Source organism: Lynx canadensis, chromosome C1 (assembly GCF_007474595.2).
Source record: "Lynx canadensis isolate LIC74 chromosome C1, mLynCan4.pri.v2, whole genome shotgun sequence".
Taxonomy (NCBI): domain Eukaryota; kingdom Metazoa; phylum Chordata; class Mammalia; order Carnivora; family Felidae; genus Lynx; species Lynx canadensis.
The window spans coordinates 200,517,084-200,539,942 of record NC_044310.1 but is presented as its reverse complement, the minus strand read 5'-3'; the positions used below and the strand labels follow the sequence as shown (position 1 = coordinate 200,539,942).

The 22,859-nt window shown below is 44.7% G+C and overlaps 1 protein-coding gene across 3 annotated transcripts in view; it reads right to left on the bottom strand.

Annotated features, from left to right (window-relative positions):
* Window positions 1-370: 370 nt before the first annotated feature.
* The window catches only part of SMARCAL1 (SWI/SNF related, matrix associated, actin dependent regulator of chromatin, subfamily a like 1), a 54,799-nt gene continuing 32,310 nt past the window's right edge, over window positions 371-22,859 (bottom strand). For all 3 annotated transcript variants that reach the window (XM_030325336.1, XM_030325335.1, XM_030325338.1), the window contains 7 exons: window positions 19,738-19,956; window positions 13,402-13,472; window positions 9,990-10,092; window positions 6,554-6,736; window positions 5,364-5,464; window positions 4,106-4,202; window positions 371-1,231 (listed from right to left, as the gene is read on the bottom strand). In XM_030325336.1, coding sequence (XP_030181196.1) covers window positions 1,013-1,231; window positions 4,106-4,202; window positions 5,364-5,464; window positions 6,554-6,736; window positions 9,990-10,092; window positions 13,402-13,472; window positions 19,738-19,956 — 993 coding nt within the window. In that variant the 3' untranslated portion in view covers window positions 371-1,012. The remainder of the gene's footprint in view (window positions 1,232-4,105; window positions 4,203-5,363; window positions 5,465-6,553; window positions 6,737-9,989; window positions 10,093-13,401; window positions 13,473-19,737; window positions 19,957-22,859) is intronic.

The window sequence follows — 22,859 nt, the reverse complement described above, 5'->3', positions numbered from 1 at the left end:
TCTCTAGACTAGGAGTTAGCAAACTGCTCCGAGGGCCAAGTCCAGCCCACCGCCTGCTTTCGTATGGCCTGTGGGCTAAGCACATCTTTTCATGTTTTTAAATGGCTAAAAATAAATCAAAAGAATAATAATTCATGGGGCGCCTGGGTGGCTCAGTTGGTTAAGCATCCGGTTTCAGCTCAGGTCATGATCTCATGGTTCGTGGGATTGAGCCCCAAGTGGGGGTCCACACTGACAGTGAAGAGTCTGCTTGGAGTTCTCTCTCTCTCTCTGCCCCTTCCCCACTTGTGCTTTCTTTCTCTCTCAAAATAAGTAAACTTAAATAAAAAGAATAATTCATGACATATGAAAACCATATGAATTCAAATTTCAGTGCCCATGACAAAGTTTTACTGGAAGAAAGGCATAATCACTTGTTTCTGGATTACCTCTGGTTGTTCTGACCTACAGCAGCACAGGTGAGTCATTCCAACGGAGACAACCTGGCCCATAAAGCCAGAACTATTCACTATCTATTTACAGAAAAAGCTTGTCAACTCCTGCTCTCTGCCCTTACCTCCTTACTTTTCTTTGTAGGATGTAGAACTATTACCCCTCCTGTGATATCACCTCTGCAAAGGCACGAACTTTCTCTCTTTTGTTTGGTGAGTTATTGCTGGCACCTAGAACGCTGCCGGGCACATAGTAGGTGCTCTATAAACACTTGGTGAATCGATACATTTAAAAATCCAGATTTCAGGGGTTGTGTGGGACACGGCTCGTTACTCAAAGAACATGAAGTATCACAACTACAGTCTGCTGTCTCTATTTCTCAGCCAGAAAAGCCAAGCTTAAGACCCAAGCAGATCCACATAGAAAGGCCAGAAAGAAAATGCTGACCGTTGGCCTGGTCATGCGCTGGGTTGAAGACAGACGCCAGCACTGCTGTTATGTCAAGAGGAACGCAAGCTTTAAAAACAAAACACTTTATTTTAATGAACTCCATGATTTTTAAATGCCTTTCCCCCCCCCCTTACAGGGGGGAGGTAAAGCTGTCAAAATTATCAAAAAATTCAAATCTCCTTTTCTTCAGGGGGCTGTCCGTCAACGTGCTCTCGTCCAGCATGCCTCCCAGGTCCTGGAAACCACTTCCAGGGTCAAAGGATTCTGCAGCCTCCAGGAGCTCCCTGTCGCTTCCGTCTTCCTCAAAGGACTTCTGGAAGAAGTCGTAGATCTGCTGCTGCTTTGGGTCCTTCATCAGAGAGAGGAAACAAGCGATGAGCAGAAGAGTGTGGGCTCCAGCACTGCCCCCCCCCCCCACCGCCTCCTCCTCTGGGAGGGAGACACAGAGGTGGGGGCTGCACGTTTTACGTCGTCCAGTGCCGCACGATGGCCGGTGCAGCCCCAGGTGGCCTTACCACCTGACATCTTTTCTTCTCTGCTACTCGTGGGGTAAAGGAAAAGAAAAAAAAAAAAAAAGGAAAGAAGGAAAAGGAAGAAACGGTGTGAGAGCAACTGAAGAACGCACTCTCAAACTATAATATTTGTTGGAAACGTTTTCTGCCTTCTAGCTTTCCAAATCGGTATTGAAATTGCTCCCAAGCTCTCACTTCCCGCAAAGCCATTCTCCACCAAGGGCTAATAGTTAAGTTGTAATTCAACGCCAAAGCAGTGTGCTCAGCCACGGCTTACCCCTAATTTTCAGAGTGACTAATAAAACAGACATATACTTGACACACCGATGAGCAGATTCCCACACTTGTTTCATACGCCCACCAACTCCACAGGTACGCAGTCAGCAACGACACGGTGTCACGTCATGCCCGGCAGTTACAACCACAGCGACAGGCTCGCGACAACAGCGATGGGCTCGCTGTTACCCCTCTGCTGTCCTCTCGCAAGTGTGAATTCCTGACCCTGACCGTCTTTCCATCCAGAGGGACATTTTCAGGATCTCTGCGGACATCCCGGTCCCATTAAACTAAAGCTGTTTAAACCAAAACCATCTCTCCTCTCAATCCTACATCCTCCCACCAGCAGCTCTTTCCGAAAAGCCCAGTTTTCATGGTTCCCCACCATTTTTCTCATCTCCCTGGCTTGCGATCACCAGGGTGTCCCGACCGTGAATGTCCTACATCAAACTGGCAGCCAGTCTGCCTCTCCTGTCTGTTCCCTCCGCGATGCTCCACAGGCACACCCTTCACTCAGACCATGTCACTGGGCACCTGCACGGATTTGCAATGGCTCCCCTGTAGGCCTCTTCCCATTTCAATCCCTGGCAGGTCTCTGCCAGGCTGACTTCTGCCCCAGGCTGTCCTTGAACAGGATCTTCTTGTCACATCCTGGGGTCCCCGTGTCTACCTCACTGATGCTAAAGTAGCTTCCCTGGTTTTTCAGCCCCTTTCTAATCAGGTCTCAACCTAGCTGGCCTCTATTTCCTCACTGTTCCTTACCAGAAAGCCCTCGGCACTGGTGACGCTAAGTCCTTGAAACCTGATCAAAGAGCTCCAGATTATCCAATCAACCTGCATCCAACATTCCCTTGCCTTTCAGGACCCTAGCCTTCCCCAGGAGGAGTGATATTAAAGGTCATTAAGGTCAGCCTCACGTGATCCACGTGTCTTCCTCCAGAAACAGTCTCATCGGCCTCTGTCTGAAGGAACTGCAAGGTCAAAGAAATGCTGCCCCACAAGGCAGCCTGTTCCAAGTAAAACAACTGTTAGCCTGCATTTGATTATGATGGTGGCAAGACCGTGAGCTAATTCGGAGCATGCATGATTAATGGAAGGAAGTTCCAAGATCAGATTAGTATTCCACTTCCCCTCTCGGAAGGCAGGCTATCTCAGCAAGACATAAACTCTTTTGCTTTTACCTCCTACTAGGAGGCAACGTCTTCTTTTCCTACTAGTTGATGAAATTTTCAGCCCTCTTTTAATTAAAAAAATAGATGTAATTATCAATCAAAACAAATATTGATAAACTGCATTTATATTATCTCGCACTTGTACCATAGGCAGAAATTCTTCACTAATTCAGAGTAAGTGATGGTAAGGGCAGTATGATAAATGAGTTCTAAATAAATTCATTCGCACCAATTCAGAATCCTTTAAAAATAAGCCTCCTTCTTTTCAAAGGGCATATGATAACCAAGGCTCTGTTAAAATATTTACCATCCAACTGAATTTGAGAGTTCTTTAAAAAGCTCAAAAGTAAGTTTGTCTTATTTGTTTTTAAATTAAGTGTTTGAAATTTTCAATTTATTATTTTTTAATGATTTTTAATTTATTTTTGAGAGAGAAAAAGTGTGAGCAGGGGAGGGACAAAGAGAAAGAGACACAGAATCTGAAGCAGGCCCCTGGTTCTGAGCTGACAGCACAGAGCCCGATGCGGGGCTTGAACCCACTTACAGTGAGATTATGACCTGAGCCAAAGTCGGATGTTTAACCAACTCAGCCACCCAGGCACCCCAAAACTAAGGTTGTTTTAAAATTAGCTTATTAACTGTTTCTATCTATAAGGATAATTTGCACTCTACATTTAAAAATATGATCTCTGTGGGGCACCTGGGTGGCTCAGTCTGGTTAAGCATCTGACTTAAGCACAGGTCATGATCTCGGGGTTTACGAGTTCAAGTCCTGCTTCAGGTGAGCCCGCTTCTCTCTCTCTCCCTCTCTCTCGCTCTTAGTGTCTCTCGTGGGATTCTCTTTCTCTCCCTCTCTCTGCCCCTCACTTACTTGTGCCCCCTCTCTCTCAAAAAAAAAAAAAGGAAAAAATGATCTGAGTTATTATTTATCTCAATAATTACATTTGAAAGGAAGCCTTTAGTTGCTAAATGAATGTAAATGAAAGATCAAATCCTCAGACTCTCTGGTCTTCCTGTCACTCAAAGATTTTGCTGATTTAACTCCCCTTCTGATTCTGGGCAGTTCCATGAGAAGGAGAGGACACCGAGGTTTCCAGATGAGCTACTGAGCTACCGTAAGGCCGCCTATCTGCACGAGGCTGGGGGAAATCCCCAGGAGGCATCCACACCTTCTCTCTCAGGACCCAAGGGCTGAGCAGACAACTTAATGCACACCCCCCCCCCACCCCGCCCCAGTGGCAAGGAGTCATGTGCTGGTGTTACCTTGTGGAAATAATCAGTGGCTTCTGCCATTTCTGAAAAATTGGTCTGAGAAAGTCCGGCTTCACCCAGAACTTTAATCTTCTCTTGAATCATGGGCCTATTGGGGAGAAATGAGCTGCAGTGACTACAAGCGGCACAGAACCAGCAGACTGATTAAAAGGAGACCACCCTCCTTGATTTTATAGGACTGAGGCATGCTGTTTCACTTCTTTGCAGCTCTCAAGGCACAAATACCCATCCAAAAATATTTCCCTCCTCTCAGCTGTGAACCAATTTAGGGCTCATATCATGAGGTTCAAAGTTCTATTGGAAGATGTAGAGGAAATAAATGTCTCATTAAAACAAAATTCTGGGGGCACCTGGGTGACTCAGTTGGTTAAGCATCCAACTTCAGCTCAGGTCATGATCTCGCAGTTTGTCAGTTCGAGCCCCACATCAGTCTCTGTGCTGACAGCTCAGAGCCTGGAGCCTGCTTCAGATTCTGTGTCTCCCTCTCTCTCTGCTCCTCCCCCTTTTGTGCTCTCTCTCTCTTGAGAAATAAACATTAAAAAAAAAATTTAAAACAAAATTCTGAACCTGGTGCTCTTATGAGATGCCCAGTTAACAAATCCACAAATCCAAAGAATTGGGAAGCAGGGACCGCCTACACGTATGGCAAAGGTAAGACTCTGTAGTCATAAGGCTGGAAACAGAGTAGTAGTAACTAACGAGATAATCAAAAAAGTTAGCATTTGGCAGGGGTAAACGGCATTGGGAAGGAGCATTTTGGGATTTTTTGTTTGGTTAACAGACCTGAGCCCCAGCGTTGCGAATTTTACCCCAGCTCTGCTGAGAAAGCACCTCCTGGCCCAGAGTGAGCCACTCTCTCTGATGGTCAGCAGCACTTCTGGAAGATGGCCTTAGTGTACCAACACGTGGCGTAAAGGGGGCACAGGGGGATATCACTGTGTGTCTCAGCAGTGCTTTCATGGCTGGGACACAGTGTCTTACAAGCAAACCTACACCTACACTTCATCACAATCGGCTCCCCCCACCTTGGTCAGGCCAGTGGGAAAGGAGCCACATCGCCTTATTCCTCATGCACCCAGCAAGCTGTGAGTGAAGGCTGAGAAGGAGGCCCGCTTATGGTGGAAACGGGAGGGCATCGTTCCTGGGCCTTCTGCACGGGTCCCTGAAGACACCAGCAAGAGCAGGGGCAGTTAGGAAGGAAAATACATCATTGCTGTCAGCCCCACTCAACCCCAGGGGCTGGCCATACCAGAGGTAGTCGTCAGCTGTGCCTTTCGCCACGAGGTAATGGATGCTCACGGAGCTGGACTGTCCGATTCGGTGCACCCGGTCCTCAGCTTGGAGCAGCACCTGTGAGACCCAGGGATGAGGACGGAAGCGGGCGGCCCCCTGCCCCCGAGCCCACCACACCCTTCCTCCTCAAAGGACTTCACTCCATGACCCAAGGCAGCAGGCCAGAGAGCCTCTACCTTCAAACAAGCTGTCATCCAACTAAAGAGAAAACCAAACAAAAATGCTGGCTGGGAGAACTAGAATCTGTGGCCGGACAGCTGCGAATGGACCTCTGGTACTGGGCACAGCACTAGGTGCCATGAGGGAACGAGCAGTGAGCACGAGGCCGCACTGAAGGGCACATGAAGGAAGCCTGGCACACTTCCATTCTTCTCGCAGTGAAAGAAACCATTACCTTCTAAATAAACGAACACATCGCAACCAAGGGAGAGTCCATATATGATTAGGGGTAGGGCGATTTTTTTAATATGGTGGTAAGCACTACAATAAATAACAAAACCCAAGAGCATTGTTTCTATTATACAAGGCCTCAGCCTCGAAGCCCATCCATCATGAAGCAGGGCCCTCCGTGTGGCCAGTGACCCATATCTGCTGTCACAGCTCTTAGCTGATCAGATAAGGCCAGTGGGCACAAGGACCACGTTCAGGGAACACTCACAGCGGTTGCCTGTCGTGGCCCCATCGGCTAAGCAGCTCACAGTGATGGTTAATAGAAGGGACCCAGGCTGGAAAGCCAGAGGCCTGGGCTGCGGCTGCTGCCGCCACAGGACCCCGTTCGGGTAGAGCTATGCACCTGAGCTACCTGTGCCCCAATTTCCTCACAGAGGGATGGATGCTAAGGTTCCTTCTAGCCTTCTAAAACTTCCATATTCCCATTGGCAAGACGGAGTAGATAATCCTAGTCCTTATGAGGCTGTCGTGAAGACCTAACAAGCCAATCGATGTGCGAGGCTTCGTTCCTTTTACGATGGATGTGTGGGAAGTAGAAATGTGTCTACGAGGCCCCACAGGGACAGACGGAAGAGTAACTGGCGCTAGGGACAGCTGACAGCTACAGGGAACCTTGTCTGCCCAGACTGACACTCGCTCCTGCTGCCCCACGGCCACGAGCGCACCCGGGGAGCTCAGGTCGCGCGCGTCCCTTACCCCTGGATTCCAGAACAGCTCGGCGAACACCACCAGGTCAGCCGAGGAGAAGGTGAGGCCCATGCTGGCGGCAGTGATGGACAGCACGGCCACGGCGTGACTCTCGAACAGCTGGAACTGCCGGCACAGGTCGTCCCGGTCTGCTGAGGAGGTGGAGCCGTCGATGCGGATGTGCTGCACGTGCTGCAGGGACAGGGGCGGGGAGCAGGGCGGGCTCTTTTCACTGGCATCACCCCTAAGATCATCCAGCGTGTTGCAGGTGGTGGTAGCTCTTTCCTGTTTTATTACTGAGTCCTACTCCGTAGTGTGGACGTGCCAGTTTTGCCATTCACCTCTGGAGGGAACCTGGGTCGGCTCCAGCGTGGGGCTACTACACCTGTGTGTTCGTGTGCCATGAACACCTGCACACGTGTTTCCGTGAACACACGCGCTTTCACTCCTCTGAGGTTAAGTGCCCAGGGGCCAACTGCTGGGCCACACGGTCCTTGCTTGTCCAGTTTAGCTTTATTGGCTTTTAAGGGGCATTTATTTTTTTCTAACGATAAACATTACAAAAAAATTCAGATATCAGTCCTATTACCGACCTATTTTTTCCAGTCACTCTTTTCTCAATGTGTATGATAATCTTTTAAACACAACGTTTTATATCCTGCTTTTTTCTAATAAACATATTGTAAATAAACTAAACTATTAAAGTTTTCTAAAACGCAACTTATAATGTCCATATTTGTTACGTGGCAACAGTATAATTTATCGTGTGTTCCTTCACATTTGGCGGATTCTTAATTTTTACTAAAAAAAGATGGGTTGGCGAATGCCCACCAACAACAGGTGAATGGATAATAACCATGGTATATGCATATGATGGAATATTACTCAGCAATAAGAAGGAATGAACTGCTCATACCCATAATACCAGATAGGAATCTCAAAATATGTTGAGAGAAATCAAATTAAAAGAAAGAGTGCACACTGTATTATTCCACATTTATATCATGCCCTAAAAATGCAAATTAATTTACAGTGACAGAGAGCAGCCCTGTGGTGGCCTGGAGACAGGAGGGCAGGGAGAGACAGGAGAGATGACCAAGGGCACAAGGAAATTCCTGGGGCCAACAGACACATTGACTATCTTGATTCTTACCAAGCTGCACACTTTACATGTAGTTTATTCCACATCAGTTATAGCTCTATAAGGCTATTTCTAATATAAAATTTTCTAATAGAAAGAATTTCTAATAAAAATCTCTAAAACATTTTTAAAGGATGGGTTAAAATAAATCTGTTCATGGTTCTTTGCCCATATTTGGTTATTTCCTTAGACTGTACTACTGAAAATCAAAGTACTTGGGCAAAAGGGAGATTGAGTTTAAGGATCCTGATATTATCGCAGAATCGCTTTCCAGTAAGTAACGAATGAGGATGTCCAGCTCACTGCACCGTTATCAAAAGTGAGCACTGCATGTTTAAAAAAAAATTTTTTTTTTAATGCTTATTTATTTTTGAGACAATGCGAGAGACAGAGTGCAAGCAGCGGAGGGGCAGACAGAGGGAGACACAGAATCTGAAGCAGCTCCAGGCTTTGAGCTGTCAGTCCAGAACCCGACGCGGGGCTGGAACTCACGAGCCGTGAGATCATGACCTGAGCCGTAGTCGGACGCTTAACCGACTGAACCACTCAGGCACCCTGAGCACTGCACGTTTTTAAAACCTCTGCTGATGTGATTGGTTTTCATTTCTTTGATTATGAGTGGAGTTGAATTTTTTCATATCTCAGGTTCTTTTTAAACGGTCCTCTGATCTCCACAAAGTTAAGAAGCACAGGGGCGCCTGGGTGGCGCAGTCGGTTAAGCGTCCGACTTCAGCTCAGGTCACGATCTCGCGGTCCGTGAGTTCGAGCCCCGCATCAGGCTCTGGGCTGATGGCTCAGAGCCTGGAGCCTGCTTCCGATTCTGTGTCTCCCTCTCTTTCTGCCCCTCCCCCGTTCATGCTCTGTCTCTCTCTGTCCCAAAAATAAATAAACGTTAAAAAAAAAAATTAAAAAAAAAAAAAAAAAAGAAGCACAGATCTACGCTATTATTTTTTATAGTTGAATGGACTATCATTTAGCAGTATGCCTATTGATGAACATTTAGGTCTCTATTTGATATTATAAATAATATCACAAATCTTATGCATAAATCTTTGAAATCTTATACATAAATCTGACCAGTTTGATTATTTCCTTAGGATAAATTCCTAGAAGAGAAGCTGGGAAAAATTCGAGTGTGCATTAAGTTATTGCCAAATTGTCCCGCCAAAAGGTACCAAATGTACAAAAAAAAAAAAAAAAAAAGCCCTTGGTTTAACCACAGTGTATATGTGTGACAGAACAGATCCATATTTTTAGGTAATTTAAATCAATCCTTTCCTTTGTGATTTCTTTCATTGTTTTTACATTTAGAAGGTCATTCTCCATCCAATGATTAGCTATACATTCATCTAGTTTCTTCTAATGCTTCATGGCTTTAATGAGCTTTGATTTGTCTGAAATTTAATAAACAGTGAAGTTGAGTTTCATTTAAGTGTTCCATCCAATTACTTAGCCAATTATCCAAACTTGATCTGTTGAATAAATTAAGCCAAATTTTTGATGACTCCTTGATAGTACACTATTTTTTTTTTTTTTTTAAATACTAAAGGGCTACTTAACTAAAGAGTTCTTAACACTAAATAGGGCTCTCCATTCTATTCCACCCATCTGAACACCAGTTCTGGGACAAGCATGAGTTTTATAACAGATTTTAATATTTGGAGACACAAGTCTATTAACATTGTTCTTTTTCAACATTGTCTTAGCTATCCTCCTTATTTTCTGAGACTCTTTTAGCACAATAATATAAAGTTCCCTTAAAATACCCAACTGGAATTTTTATTAGGATTGAGTTAAACCTACAAATTCATTTGGGAAGGACCAGTTTTTTACAGCCTTGTGCTTTTTCAATAGAGCATGGCCCAAATCTCTCCAACTCTTCATTGGTTTCTACACTCTTCTTGGTGAGATTACTTTTAGGTACTTTATGCTTTTTTGTGCTGTGAACTTGAATATTTACTAATTAGTTATAGCTGGTACACAAAAAATCAATTTATTTAGTGTATTTATTTGGAATCTAGGCACTCTCCTAAACTCTTGTGCATTCTAATAATTTTCCAATTAGTTGGCTTGAGTCTCCTGAATATACTGACAGCTCTGATTTTTCCTTTCCAAGGATTATGGCTTTTAATTCTACTGCCTGGCTTCCTACATCACATCATATACAAAATTCAAACCCAGATGGATTAATGAACCACCTCTAAAATTTTCAGAAAAAAAATAATTGCAGGAGAAAAAATTTATGACCTTAAAAAGGAAACGATTTCTTAAGCATATCCTGTGTTGAATTTTGAAGGGGCTCACCTTTCTCTCAAGCTCTTTAGTAAGTGCATCCAGAACCACCTTATGGTGTGCAAACACTAGAAACTTCTCTTTTCCACTTTCCAGTAGGTCCAGGACGTATTCACTGCATTTGACAATGACAGCACAATGAAGTAAACATATACTTATCCAGCTGAAATGACTTCACTGCATTTTTAGCAGACACCTTTGAGGTACCTGCTCTCTCCCCAGCCCTTTCCCTCCCTTTCTCTGGGAGCTGACCTCTCAGCTCTACTGCTCACACCAGGTCACCTGAACAGAAGAAGCAAAATTAGGAGCTGCAGGGAAGCCACCTTCTGCCATGTGCTGAAAGAGTTATTCCTTACTTTTACGTCATCTCCCGCACGCTAATAAATCAAAATAGTGTTATGTTTTATGTGTCTCTGATGATGTTGCTGAAACTTTCTTACTATCTGGGATCACAGAAGACAATTAACAGTTTCACTTTTTCTGCTCTACTATTGTTGTAATGTGTTTTCAATACAAATTGCAATGTCGTCTAAGATCTGAAAATGCCTAAGCGGGGGATTAAGGGATTCTTGACAGTAATCAAATTTCTGGAAGTGCAATATTGAAACGTAAGTATTAGTACTGAAGAGACGGTCGGGAAAAGCTCCCTAGTTCCCTCGCACATTAGACGGCAAGCTGCAAAGCCAACAGTTAAGTCAGTGGTAAGGGAATTTTTTTTCTGAGGCAAAGGAAGATGGAGTGAAGAACCATATTTGCGTGCTCTTTATTCTCCCCTTGATTTACTTCTCTCTTCCACAACTGTGTTTTTTCTTGACTTCCCACGCCCATCTTTAGCCATGGCCCCGAAGGAAGGCAGCTACCCTGGGGAGCTGTAGGGTGGGGGTGGTGTATCACCCAGTCAACAAACTCTTATGGCTTCCCTGGGATTAATGCCCTGCGGAGGGTTCACAATCCCAGGACAGGTCACTGTTCCCACAAGGGCAACTGGAAGGTGAGCCTCCTCAGACACAAACAGGACTCACTCTGCCTGAGGCCTTCCTCACACGTGGGTGTGTCTGGGCACAGAACAGACATTGCCCTCCATGGAGAAGGACAAATCTCAAAGGCTTCCTCTAAGCATCTAAGAATTATTTTCAAGCAACACTGGCCAACCAGGGAATGGATTTGAGTTTAATCTGTGAATAGTTGGTACTAATAGAATCTACTTTAATTAGTTTGAGAGACATAAAATTTGCCATGATATAAGCAAGAAAGTTTATTGCTAGAGCATCAAAAAGTCACAAAGCCATACAATCAAGCTGGACAGCTCATTAACAACTATAGGTGTCAGTTTTCCTAATTCCTCTCTCTCCTTTGCATCTCAGACACGGCTTTGTATTTCTACCCTTCCCAAGTCCCTAAATTGCCAGGCTGGAAATATCTGCCTACCACAATACCATTGGCTTTTGTATCAAAAGATGCCCATTAAAATGAAAACAGACAAACAACAGCAAAAAAGGGAAGAAAAACCATTAGCAGAGGAAATTGGGGTTTTAAGATTTATAATGTCATTTCCACTTACTAGTTGTATGACTCTGAGGCTCCGAGATATACATGAAATTTACTTAGTTTCTGCATTTTGAAAATGGGGCCAGTTTCACTTATTTGATCTCACAAAGAGGCTCCAAGCGTGAAAGGAGTTAACAGATGTCAAAACTGGCTGGAAACAATAAAGCACTACCCAAGTTACCGTGGAATTTTGAGAAAGTATGTACAAGGCAGGTAACAGACTGGATGTCTGTGCCCCCCCCCCCTCACCAAATCATGGTGAATGATAACCCCCAAGGTGATGTTACTGTGAGATGAGACCTTTGGGAGGTGATAAGGTCATAAGGATAGAGCTCTCATGAATGAAATTAATGATCTTATCAAAGAGACCCCAGAGAGCATCCTCACCCCTTCTGTCACGTGAGGACAAAGTGAGAAGACAGCTGTCTGGGAGCCAGGAAGACGGCCCTTACCAGGCACCTCATGTGCCGGTGCCTTGATCTTGGACTTCTCAGCCTCTAGAAATGCGAGAAATACATCTCTGTTGTTCAAGCCACCCAATCTATGGCATTTTTGTTACGGCAGCCTAAACGGATGAAGACCAGATATTACCAAAGTTTATTTATGAGGTGGCTGAATGGCTAGATTTAAACTTTCTAAGAAAAATGGCTGGTTCTGTGGCTAGCACTCAAGAGACCCTGGATTTTGTAGGTCCCGAGCTGAGAGACTGAGGGAAAGGATCACACCCTTGCCATCTGTTATTCAGCAGCTCGTGAGAGATGGGGTGGTGGGGGCAATTCAGATTAGTTTCTGAGAGATAAGTTTCCAGGTTGTAAAACCACATCTGGAGTTCATTAGTTTCCTAACAGGATCATAAATGAAAAGGGCAGTGCCCAGAGGCTGAAGGAGAGCCGGCCAACATTCAGCAGTCTTTTTGTGCAGAAACTTAGATTTGAATAATGCAGTGAACTCTCCCTTACCGCATTTAGGGGTGCAGAGGGAGAGGCTGGAGAGGCTGGGGTATCTGGAGGCTGAGTGAGAGGGTGAGGTAGGCTGTCTGTGTCTCAATTTATCCACAGATCTTGGTCCCCACAGCCAAGCTGGCACCGCTCAGCCCACACTAAGTTCATTTTCATTGTAATTAAATCACTTGGACCATTATCCTGCCAGAGCCTCACATGAATGTTAAACAATAAAAAATTAGGCAAACGCACGTCATGAGAATTGCCTCAAGTTTCTACCACAGTGAATATTTGAACATGAGTGGGTTTTTCCTTTCTTTAAGAAAAGCAGACAATTTTTCAAGTCAGTGAATACATTTAAGAATAGGAATTATGACTTCAGCCTTAGTTTATAAGGCAGAAGGAAAACTCAGTGTGACAGTGGCCACTTGCCTGTATCTTTTGAGCAAGCTTGGACAGTTTGTACGACAGCCTTTCTATGTAGGTAAAGAACAGCTGAAACTTCTGTCTTTGGAGAACCCCAGAGAATCCCCATATGAGGGAACCTTCTCGGTCTTCCATGAAACCCCTAATGTTTTTCTACAAGCAAGTGACCATAGTTTTCCTAATAAGGGAAAAAGCTCCCCTTAGTGTTTGGTCAACCCCTACCCTCCTTGTAAGTGCAGCAGCTCCACTGATGAGTGGTCAAGACAGGATCTCTCAAGGACCCCAAACTCATACTGGCACTGCTCCCGGGACAGGCCCGCTTCTGCCCTGTGGTGATGAGCCGTGCTGCCCTAAGCCTTGTACGGAAGCAGCAATAATTCTAATGCCTGATCATTTCATACAGAGCAATAAAACCATTCTGGCGGACTAAGGTAATAGGTGTTATCTTTCGAAAGACGAGGGAGAGACAGAGGGTGGGAGAGAGAAGTCAGCATGTGGGGGCCACTCACATGACACACGGGATTTTCGCTTCAGCTGTTCTACTGAAGAAGAGGAGGAGGGCTTCTTTTTGCTGCCGGTTCTGTGGAAACAGAAGACTAGGTTTAAAGTCTCCCACTCTGGGAACCCTGGGAGAAGCTGACACAATCATCACCGCTCTGAGCTTTACAGACTCGAATGCCAGTTATCAGAGCCAGGAGGCCCTGACTTTAGCCAAGCCATAGGAACTGTATAGACTCTACCGTGTCATTGGAAACGTGACATTACAGGGACCCGGTCACCTCCCAAGAACTGTTGTGAGTACAAAAGCCCCTGGAATGGGGCTTCACCCGCCGTCTGTGCCGAGCTCACATGAGAGGCTGAAATGCAGTCTTGCTAAGCTATTTAAGCCATTTACTACAGCCAGCGACTTCCATGCGCCAGTGGCCCGTGCTGCTCTTGCCTCCCCCTTTCTCTTCTACCACATCGTGTCCATACCTCAGTTTACTTCTTTTTTTTTTAAAGCTTTTCTTTTAATTTTTTTTAATGTTTATTTTTATTTTTGAGAGAGAGAGAAAGACCAAGCATAAGCAGGGAAGGGGCAGAGAGAGAGGGAGACACAGAATCCGCAGTAGACTCCAGGCTCCGAGCTGTCAGCACAGAGCCCAACGTGGGGCTCAAACTCATGAGCCGTGAGAACATGACCTGAGCCAAAGTCGGATGTTTAACTGACTGAGCCACCCAGGCGCCCCTAACTAAGTTTAATTCTATCCAAGACTTACTCAATTGATTCCAACTGGCTCCAATTAGCTTATTCTAGTATCATCTCAAAACCGTTATTCACGTGTTTTGGCCTGGCTCCCACATAAGGTGATTGACCTCCTAGGAGAAGAAACCATGTTTTCTTTATAGTTTGCATCTAAATAAATACTAATTGAGAATGCTAACACAGGAGATGCACACATAGTTTCACAATGTCACAAGATAACATTTTCTATCGCTCTGGGCCCCCAGGGAGGACACTCTTACCATCTTCGCTAGGGTGGCCCTCTCCTTCCACTAGCAAGGGTGGGATTACAGATGCCCTCAGTTTTTCTGTGCCTGGGCCCTGTGAGGCCGGTCACGGACACAACAGCGTCTTCACGGAACAAAGAAGTGACCCCACAGTAATAACACATATGGCCCTGAACTTGTGGATAACTCAGGAAAGCAGCCACAGCCAGGCTGTGGAGCCTGCTTGGGACTGTGTCTCCCTCGCTCTCTGCCCCCCCCCCCCCCCGCTTGCTCTCTATTTCTCTAAATAAATAAAAATAAATAAACTTACAAAAATAAGTAAAATGTTACTCGTTACATACATTATGTATATCTCTATATAAGTGCACATGTATATAATACATGTTTTAAAGCAAAATACACACACGTTTTATAGAAACACTACCAAATGATACCTTAAACAATGGGCACCACAACGGAGGAGGAGCTGCCTGGCCAAAACAGCTCCCCGGCTCTTAACAGCATCTTTCCTCTAGGACTTGATGAGAAGGAAGAAAGATAACCCGGAACCACAGGAAGCCAGGAGGCCACTGACAGTGCAGCGGAACCACCATCCCTCCTATGTTGTGACCGAGGCCCAACTGAACAATTCAAACTTCCCGGGAACTCTTACTGGAGACGCGACCCCGTGACAGTGTCTTAAACTCTTTCTCAGCTACAGACCCTGTTTAGACTCGGATGGAGCTAGCTCACTTCTGGCCAGTGAGCTCACAGACGTCCTGAAGTCCATTCATGTCCCCTCACAGGGTCCTTGCAGCAGGCCAGGCCCTCTCACATAACACGGTCCCTCACAGGATACACCAAGGGGACAGAGCCAGGCTTCCAGGTACTGACCACACCTGCAGCGGGAGGGCCACAAGCAGACGGCACCCCGGTCGTCCTTGGTCCTGACATTCACTCCCACGCCCTTTGGACACCACCACCGCTCTCGTCAGGTCCTTCCCTCCCACCCACACTCACTCACTCCGCACTGGCTAACAAGACAGGGAGAGGAAACGATGGACAAGTGGCGGGAAGCACTCTGGGAGACCTTGCCCATGTGAGATTTGCCAAGAGCTGATGAGGTGTGGGGAACAAACACCCAAGTTCACCGGGCACCCGTGATGTGCAACAAAGCCTTCAAAGTACGCACATCCCTGAGTCGCGGTGACTTTCTCCTTCAAATCTACACTTACCATATAGTCCACATTCACGAATTCCTATGTAAGCTGCTATTACTTAGAACAGTGAGCTGAAATAACTCAAATGTCTGACTCAAAGTTATTAGCAAAATTATAACATGGGCATGGGGGAAATTTTAAAGGAACATTTAACAACATAGGAAAGTGTTCACAATGCAGTTTTGTAACCTGTATTCTTCGCTGGCTGATGGATGGTTACAGGGTATCCATTCTGCTTTTAAAATGTTATTCATTTGGGGCACCTGGGTGGTTAAGATGGTTAAGCGTTTGACTTCGGCTTAGGTCATGATCTCGTGGTTCATGAGTTCAAGCCCCGCAGCGGGCTCTGCGCTGATGGCTCAGAGCCTGGAGCCTGCTTGGAATTCTGTCTCTTTCTCTCTCTCTCTGCCCCTCTCCCCAACCCTCTAAATAAATAAATAAGTAAATAAAAATAAACTTAAAAAACTATATATAAAATCTGTTACCCATATCTCTATATAATACATATTTTAAAGCAAAATAGGGGCGCCTGGGTGGCGCAGTCGGTTAAGCGTCCGACTTCAGCCAGGTCACGATCTCGTGGTCCGGGAGTTCGAGCCCCGCATCAGCCTCTGGGCAGATGGCTCGGAGCCTGGAGCCTGTTTCCGATTCTGTGTCTCCCTGTCTCTCTGCCCCTCCCTCGTTCATGCTCTGTCTCTCTCTGTCCCAAAAATAAATAAAAATGTTGAAAAAAAATTTAAAAAAAAAATAAATAAAGCAAAATATATATGTTTGATAAAAAACTACCCAAATGATATATGCCAACATTATATGATATTTTTAAAAGATGGGTGACTCTTTTTTATAGTATAAGAAACAATAAGTGTTTCTTATAAGTACTTTTATTTTTCAGATTCTAGGCAATAGATAGCTACTGTATTTTTAATGTAGGAGAAACCAATAGTTTTATCTTAAAAAAACAAACAAACAAACAAAAAAACCAGACCTTCCCCACACGAAGTAGACATAATACTGGTCCATGAATGATCTCACTTCGTTTGCCAGCTGTGGGCCAGGAAATTTTAAATAACCTGTATTCTCTGTTCTTGTGTCCTTGACTTGTACTAAATTAGATCCACTGGGGTTTTGAATTATTTTTTTAGGTTGGAATTTGAATGCATCGTCAAACAGCAGAAGGGTGAAGTAACACTGTCACCAGGAAGTCTGCACGGACTTGTTCCATTTTTCTGCCTAGTCCTGCTGATCAAAAAAATTACTATAGACAAAAGCTGATCAGAATTAGAGTCAGCTTTTCTTAGCCTGTGAAAAGATATCTATTATTTCAGCTGAAAATAAGACAAAGCTTTCGTCGTGCATTATATTTCATAAATGGGCCACTTCCTCCAGATGGGAAGGTGTGAGGGAACAAAGAATCACTTCTTGACAGGTTAGCAGTGGAACGCACAACACTGCAGGGAAACTTGGGGCTACAAGGTAACTATCAAAATGGGAGGGCACCTTTCTGCAGATTCACAGGGCTTCCTCACTTGACTAAAACCATAAAACCACGATCCCCGAACATTTTATTTTGTTCAACTCAAGCTTTCACAGCCAGCCAGGGTTTGGAAGGCAGGTCAAAAGCCATCTGGTCCCACTCCTGGCTCCCCTTCCTGAATTAAGTGAGGGTGCAGCCTCTGATCAGATCCACAGTGGACAGATGCACCACATCTGTGGCTTTGGAGTAAGACAAGTTCTGGCGGTCCAAAGGGCAAAGCTCATGAATTCATGTTCTACTTGGATTTTCCATTATAAAAATGAATTGACATTAAAAAACACAAAAGGGAAGCAATTTTTCAGGGATTTGTCTTGTTATCGGAAAGAATCTAGTAACCAGCTTCAGCATAATGCTGAAGGTAATCTGTACCAACTCAATTTCTCTCTTTTAGGGACAAACTTAATTTTTCTGAGATGCCAAGGAAACATGGCAACTCTAAGCACTGGACTGAGAAGAGCGCTGGGCTCCTTCTCTGCTGGATTCTTGAATTACGCTGCAATTTAGGCTTTCATAATCTGCAAAACCAGTGTTTAAGACCCTGGGAAGAAGGGCAGGGAGACGACAATCACACAACAGGAGGGACTCAGAGCCACTGACACTGTCCTTAGGCACTTTTCCTGCATGAGGTCTAGGAGACCAGTACTGGCTCCCCTTTTTAGGTAAGAAAATATCAAAATATGCCAAAGAATTTAGGGGATTTATATGGCCACCGGAAGTTATAAAAATACCCAACATTCCTGATTTCCATGGTTTAGCCTAGTCAATCTTACATTATCCCTGTAAACTCAGAGCTCAAACTTTCAGGTTACATCTGAAATCAACTTTGGAAAGAGCCCCCTCACCTAATGTGAAGAACTACATAAGCTGGTGAAAAATTTTAAAAATGCTTTCAAATCTTGCTGCACTAAAAGTTAAAAATCCCCATACTTCTATTTATTTCTTTTCCTTTTTAGCGATATTGCACAATTTACAGTTGCCACTTGGCCACACTCAATGTGATGTTCCTCCTCAATTCAAATGCCCACTGACTGCTGTTCTCTGCCCGGTTTGGGAGGGGGCCAGGTACAGGCGAGGGGGTTTTCTAGGGAATTCCATGAAATACCGATAGGCTTACTTCTGTACACACAAGGAACTAAAATAATAGAATGTTTATACACATTCGGATCTTTGCATCTAAAACTATCACACATCTGAATTTTTCCCATTAATACTATATTTGTTGTACTTGGGCATTGGCTTTCTTGACGGAGTTCACCAGTGGGCAACCGTTAGTAAACATTAAAGATTTAAGAAAATTACAAGAAAAAGCTTAAACTGAGAAAAAGAATTTCCATTCATCGAATTTTTATCTCTAGACATCAGAAAAAGACCACCAACGCTGATTTTAGCAACAGAACACCTGCTTCTGCTCATGGTTCCACTGAAATACAATTTGAGAATGGCTGGTCTGTGTGTCCACATTGGTATAGGGGAACTTTGCTGGAAAACCCCACAGCAAAGACGTTATGCCCGCTCACTTCCTCCAGACCACCCAGATTATTAGATGCACGACAGCATAAATTAAATGCAGCTTGATAGCTTACAGCGCCTCTTCCACCCTAGACTCTGTTTCTTAAAAGTTACCTGCTGGTCTTGCTCATAACATGGTAAAATAACATAAAAAAAACCCCACGCATTCTGTCTCTCGTCATTCTTATTTATTTTGTGCTCTCCCAGAAGGCTGGGATCTCATCTGGATCTAAGTTTCTTTATACAAGGTAATAACAAGCCCAGATAATGCTTTATGATAATGTCAAAAAATGTCAATAACTGTTATTTTCTTGGCAATGAAAACTGCAAGGTTTTATCTCAAAAGGACAGAGATGGAACTGGTGTAAATTACTTTATAGCACTTAGCACAGTATGACACTAAAGACAGATACGAAAGTGTTTTGAAAAGATGAAACCACCATAGTGGAAAGACCTTAAAATATAGGGGTAACAGGCTTGGTTATAGCCTCAGCTCTGCCACGGAGCAGCCATAAGCCTTTGGCCAAATCACAATCTCTGTGAGCCTTCGTTTCCCTTCCTGTAAAATGGGGATGCCAACTTCTTGCCAACCATGAATGACTGTAATAAGGATTAAGGGTTAAGAGGGTTTGAAAACTCCACTTTGTTATATAAATGTCAATTTGTTATTTTGACTAAAATAACATGTATTGTCAGAGTGTTAACACATATGTATCAGATACGCTTAGGACTAATTTCTTAACTGTTACTAGACTGAGTAACAGTTACTAGACTAAGGCATTCTCAAAATACACTAAACATAAATTCCAACTTTCTTTGAGGGATTCAGAATATATATCACCATTCTGCAGTTACCATGGGGTTTATTTTTATGACCATCTGTCAACAGTGATCTACACATGCATAAAACAGCAAATCAGTAAGAGGTTTTAGAAGCAGACTAGGTAGGCTGAGAAATGACATGGGCTCACTGTCCTTGTCCAGAGGGGTGGGAAGAGATCATGGAAAGGCAAGCTCAGAGAACTCTGGGTACCCCCCGTAGAGCCCCTCCCAGGAAGGAACAGCTGTGGACACATCAACCCCTGAATCCCTGTCTGCAGCCCCAGACTCACAGTTTTCTCCTTGGTGGTCATTTCCTTGGCCGCGGCATCCAGGGCAGCTCTGGCCTTGGTGCTGATCCGGCCTGGGGCAACGACTACCATCTTGCGCTGCTTGGCTGGGAGCTGGGCAAGGACATCACTCTTGAGGCGTCGCAGCATGACCGCCTCTTCCAACAAGAGCTTTAGCTCTCCGAGGTTGGAGGAACCTGAATAATCCCATCCCCAGGGCTGCTGTGGAGAGAAACATACATCCAGTTAGGTTCTCCCAGGGCCAAGTTAACCAGGCTGTGACCTCAACATTCTCACAGCTTTCTCTTCCTATGGCTTTGTTCAGAGAACTTCAAGTGGCTCTAAAAGATGAATAAAACCTAATATAATACAAATGGGAACTAGGAATGAAAAGAGAAACAGTAAGGAATGAAGTGAACTAAAAACACATATCCTGGTGTTCTACATGCTGAACTTTCTAGCAGCAAATGCAAGATGCCAAGAGGTCTGATATCTATTACATTAAAAGACCAATAAGACACCCAGCTTGTCAAACTATTCCCATATTCTAAATAAACAAATCACCTTCCCTAGGGCTTCTCCTAGAGTTCACTGCACAACATAACAAATCATATTATCAGTAATACCCTTATTTGATGGGATGCACTGGGATTTAAGAAGCTGTTGTTCCTTAGTATGGGCTACACCAACACAACCAAGTGCAGTGACATGAATGCAGGGTGTTGCTGCTGCTGGTGGGAATTGAAGGAAGGAACCCAGAGCACGGGACTGTACCAGTGTGGCTGAAACCAGAGGTGGGTTTTAGGGTTCACAGGCAGTCCTTCATAAAATCGGTTTCTTCACTTAGCAGCTCATGAGAGGCAATGAGCAAGAATATCTATTCCCTGTCATATAGCTAGGTAAGATGCTGCAATGAAAACCTTATTCTTCACTAACAATCTTACTCGAAATAAGAACTGATGTCTATAGTCCTGTAGAAAATCAGGGAACCAGGGTGTTTGCTGCCTTATGTTTCCAGCTAGCTGCTTATCTCTTCTCCTGTCTCAGCCTCCCCAGGGCCATGAACCACCTCGAGTAGAAGCTAGGCTTGTTCATTCTTGAGGGCCAGTGGACCTAGTCTCTCATCGTGGGGATATGGCAGGTGTCCTAAAAACCCATGCTACATAGAGAATAGGAAGAGATGGTCAAAGGCAAAGTAAAATGATCAAAAACTGCGTCTTCTTTTAAAAAATATCCTGAAATCAACTGGAAGTTTCAGCAAATGCCTTCATGCTATGCATAGGGTCAAAAATGAGCTCAGCATGGGGCATTCTCTTCAGTGGCTTCTCTCAATGTAAGAAGCTGGCCACAACAACAACAAAACAGCTCTGGCCTACTGGCTGCATTAAATAAACATCATGCTGACACAAGTGGATACCATAATTGATCTGGATGTCATGCTCCTGAGTGCTACTATGTCAGCTTTTAATCTTATAGGTTAAAACCCAATAATACTGGGGCGCCTGGGTGGCTTGGTCGGTTGGGCGTCCGACTTCAGCTCAGGTCATGATCTCATGGCCCGTGAGTTCGAGCCCTGAGTCGGGCTCTGTGCTGACCGCTCAGAGCCTGCAGCCTGTTTCAGATTCTGTGTCTCCCTCTCTCTCTGCCCCTCCCCTGTTCATGCTCTGTCTCTCTCTGTCTCAAAAATAAATAAAGGTTAAAAAAAAAAATTTTAAACCCAATAATACTAAAGGTTTAAAATTTAGAATATTCACAATCCAACAAGCTTTTATTGAAAAGTTACCATGTAGCAGGCACTGGGCTAGGTGGAAGGAAGGAAAGGCACTGTCTATGTTTGTTTTCTTGACTGGTGGTGGTGGTGGGGGGGGGGTGCAATGAAGAGAGAAAGGATGAATGAGGATGGCATGAAGACTGGGGAGATGGTGGACAGAGACTGGGGACACAGGAAGGGGCAGTTTGGGGGCAAAGGCAATGGATTCTGTCTTCAGCCCCTATCATCACTAGGTAAACATTCCACTACGGGCCCAGATGGCCGAGGAAGCGAAGGTCCTTCTCAGAAAGTGGGTCATTTACAAATAGGACAGAAGTACAAATCACTCGTGAAGAGTTTTGTGGGACCACGACAACTGTGTGGAATCTAATCTGGATTGATCCTGGGGAAAGTGCATTACAGATTTCGTTAAAGAAGTGTATCGCTTTAAATACATTCAATAACAGAAATTTCCTGCCTCAATAAGCAGCTAAAAATGGTTTGCAATTAACTTTGCAAAGCACTACAATTTACATTATAAGCACTGTGTTTGAACCTAAGTGGGTATTTTTAAAGTACTTGGAAAGTTTTTTGAAAGAGCATTTAAAAAATAAGGCAGACAGTCTTATTTACATCACAAACTTGCATAGCAAGGCTTTTTCTCAAGACGGCATGAGGCATGCACGCAGAAGGAGTAAGCTGCAGCCATTTCTCCAATGTGTCAGCATCTTCGATGCAAATAGTGGCTCAGTATAGTTGTCATTTGACCACAAAACAGGAATCCTTAAGGTCTGAAACAATGAGGTCCTAGAGACCGGTTGGAGCCCCACCCCCAAGAAAGAAGTCAGGGGAGGCTCAGGATGTGGCTTCAAGGTTCATGAAGTTACAAAGTTACAAAGTTACAGCAGAACAGCTGGGGGAAAGGAGAAGTGACCTACAGTTGAGAGAGGGGACCTGAGTCTGCCATTCTCATTCAGGGCCGTGTGGACCCTCGTGCGAACAGAGGTGAGGAGTTGAGGAGTCTGACTTTGCCAGATGAAGGATTGCCGCTGAAGGATAAATTCATTGCCCTGGCCACAGTTTCAAAAACAGAGATTAGAAGGAAAAATTGATGAATCTTCCCTCTGGTTTTCAGATTGTGGAAGTTCCGGAGCCTGGATCAGAGGGAGCTACTAGGGGCGCAGGAAGAAGACGCCAGCCAGCCCCACTCCCATCCCAACGGCCAGAGAGGTCGCCGGCCGGGACTTCCGCTTCCATCCCCCGCGGCCAACCAAGGCCATGGCACACGAGCTAACAGAGGAGCTGCATCCCATGGGGGGGTCTGGAGAGGGTGAAGAAGGCACCAGAGCCAAGAAGGAGGAGCCCAAACCCAGAA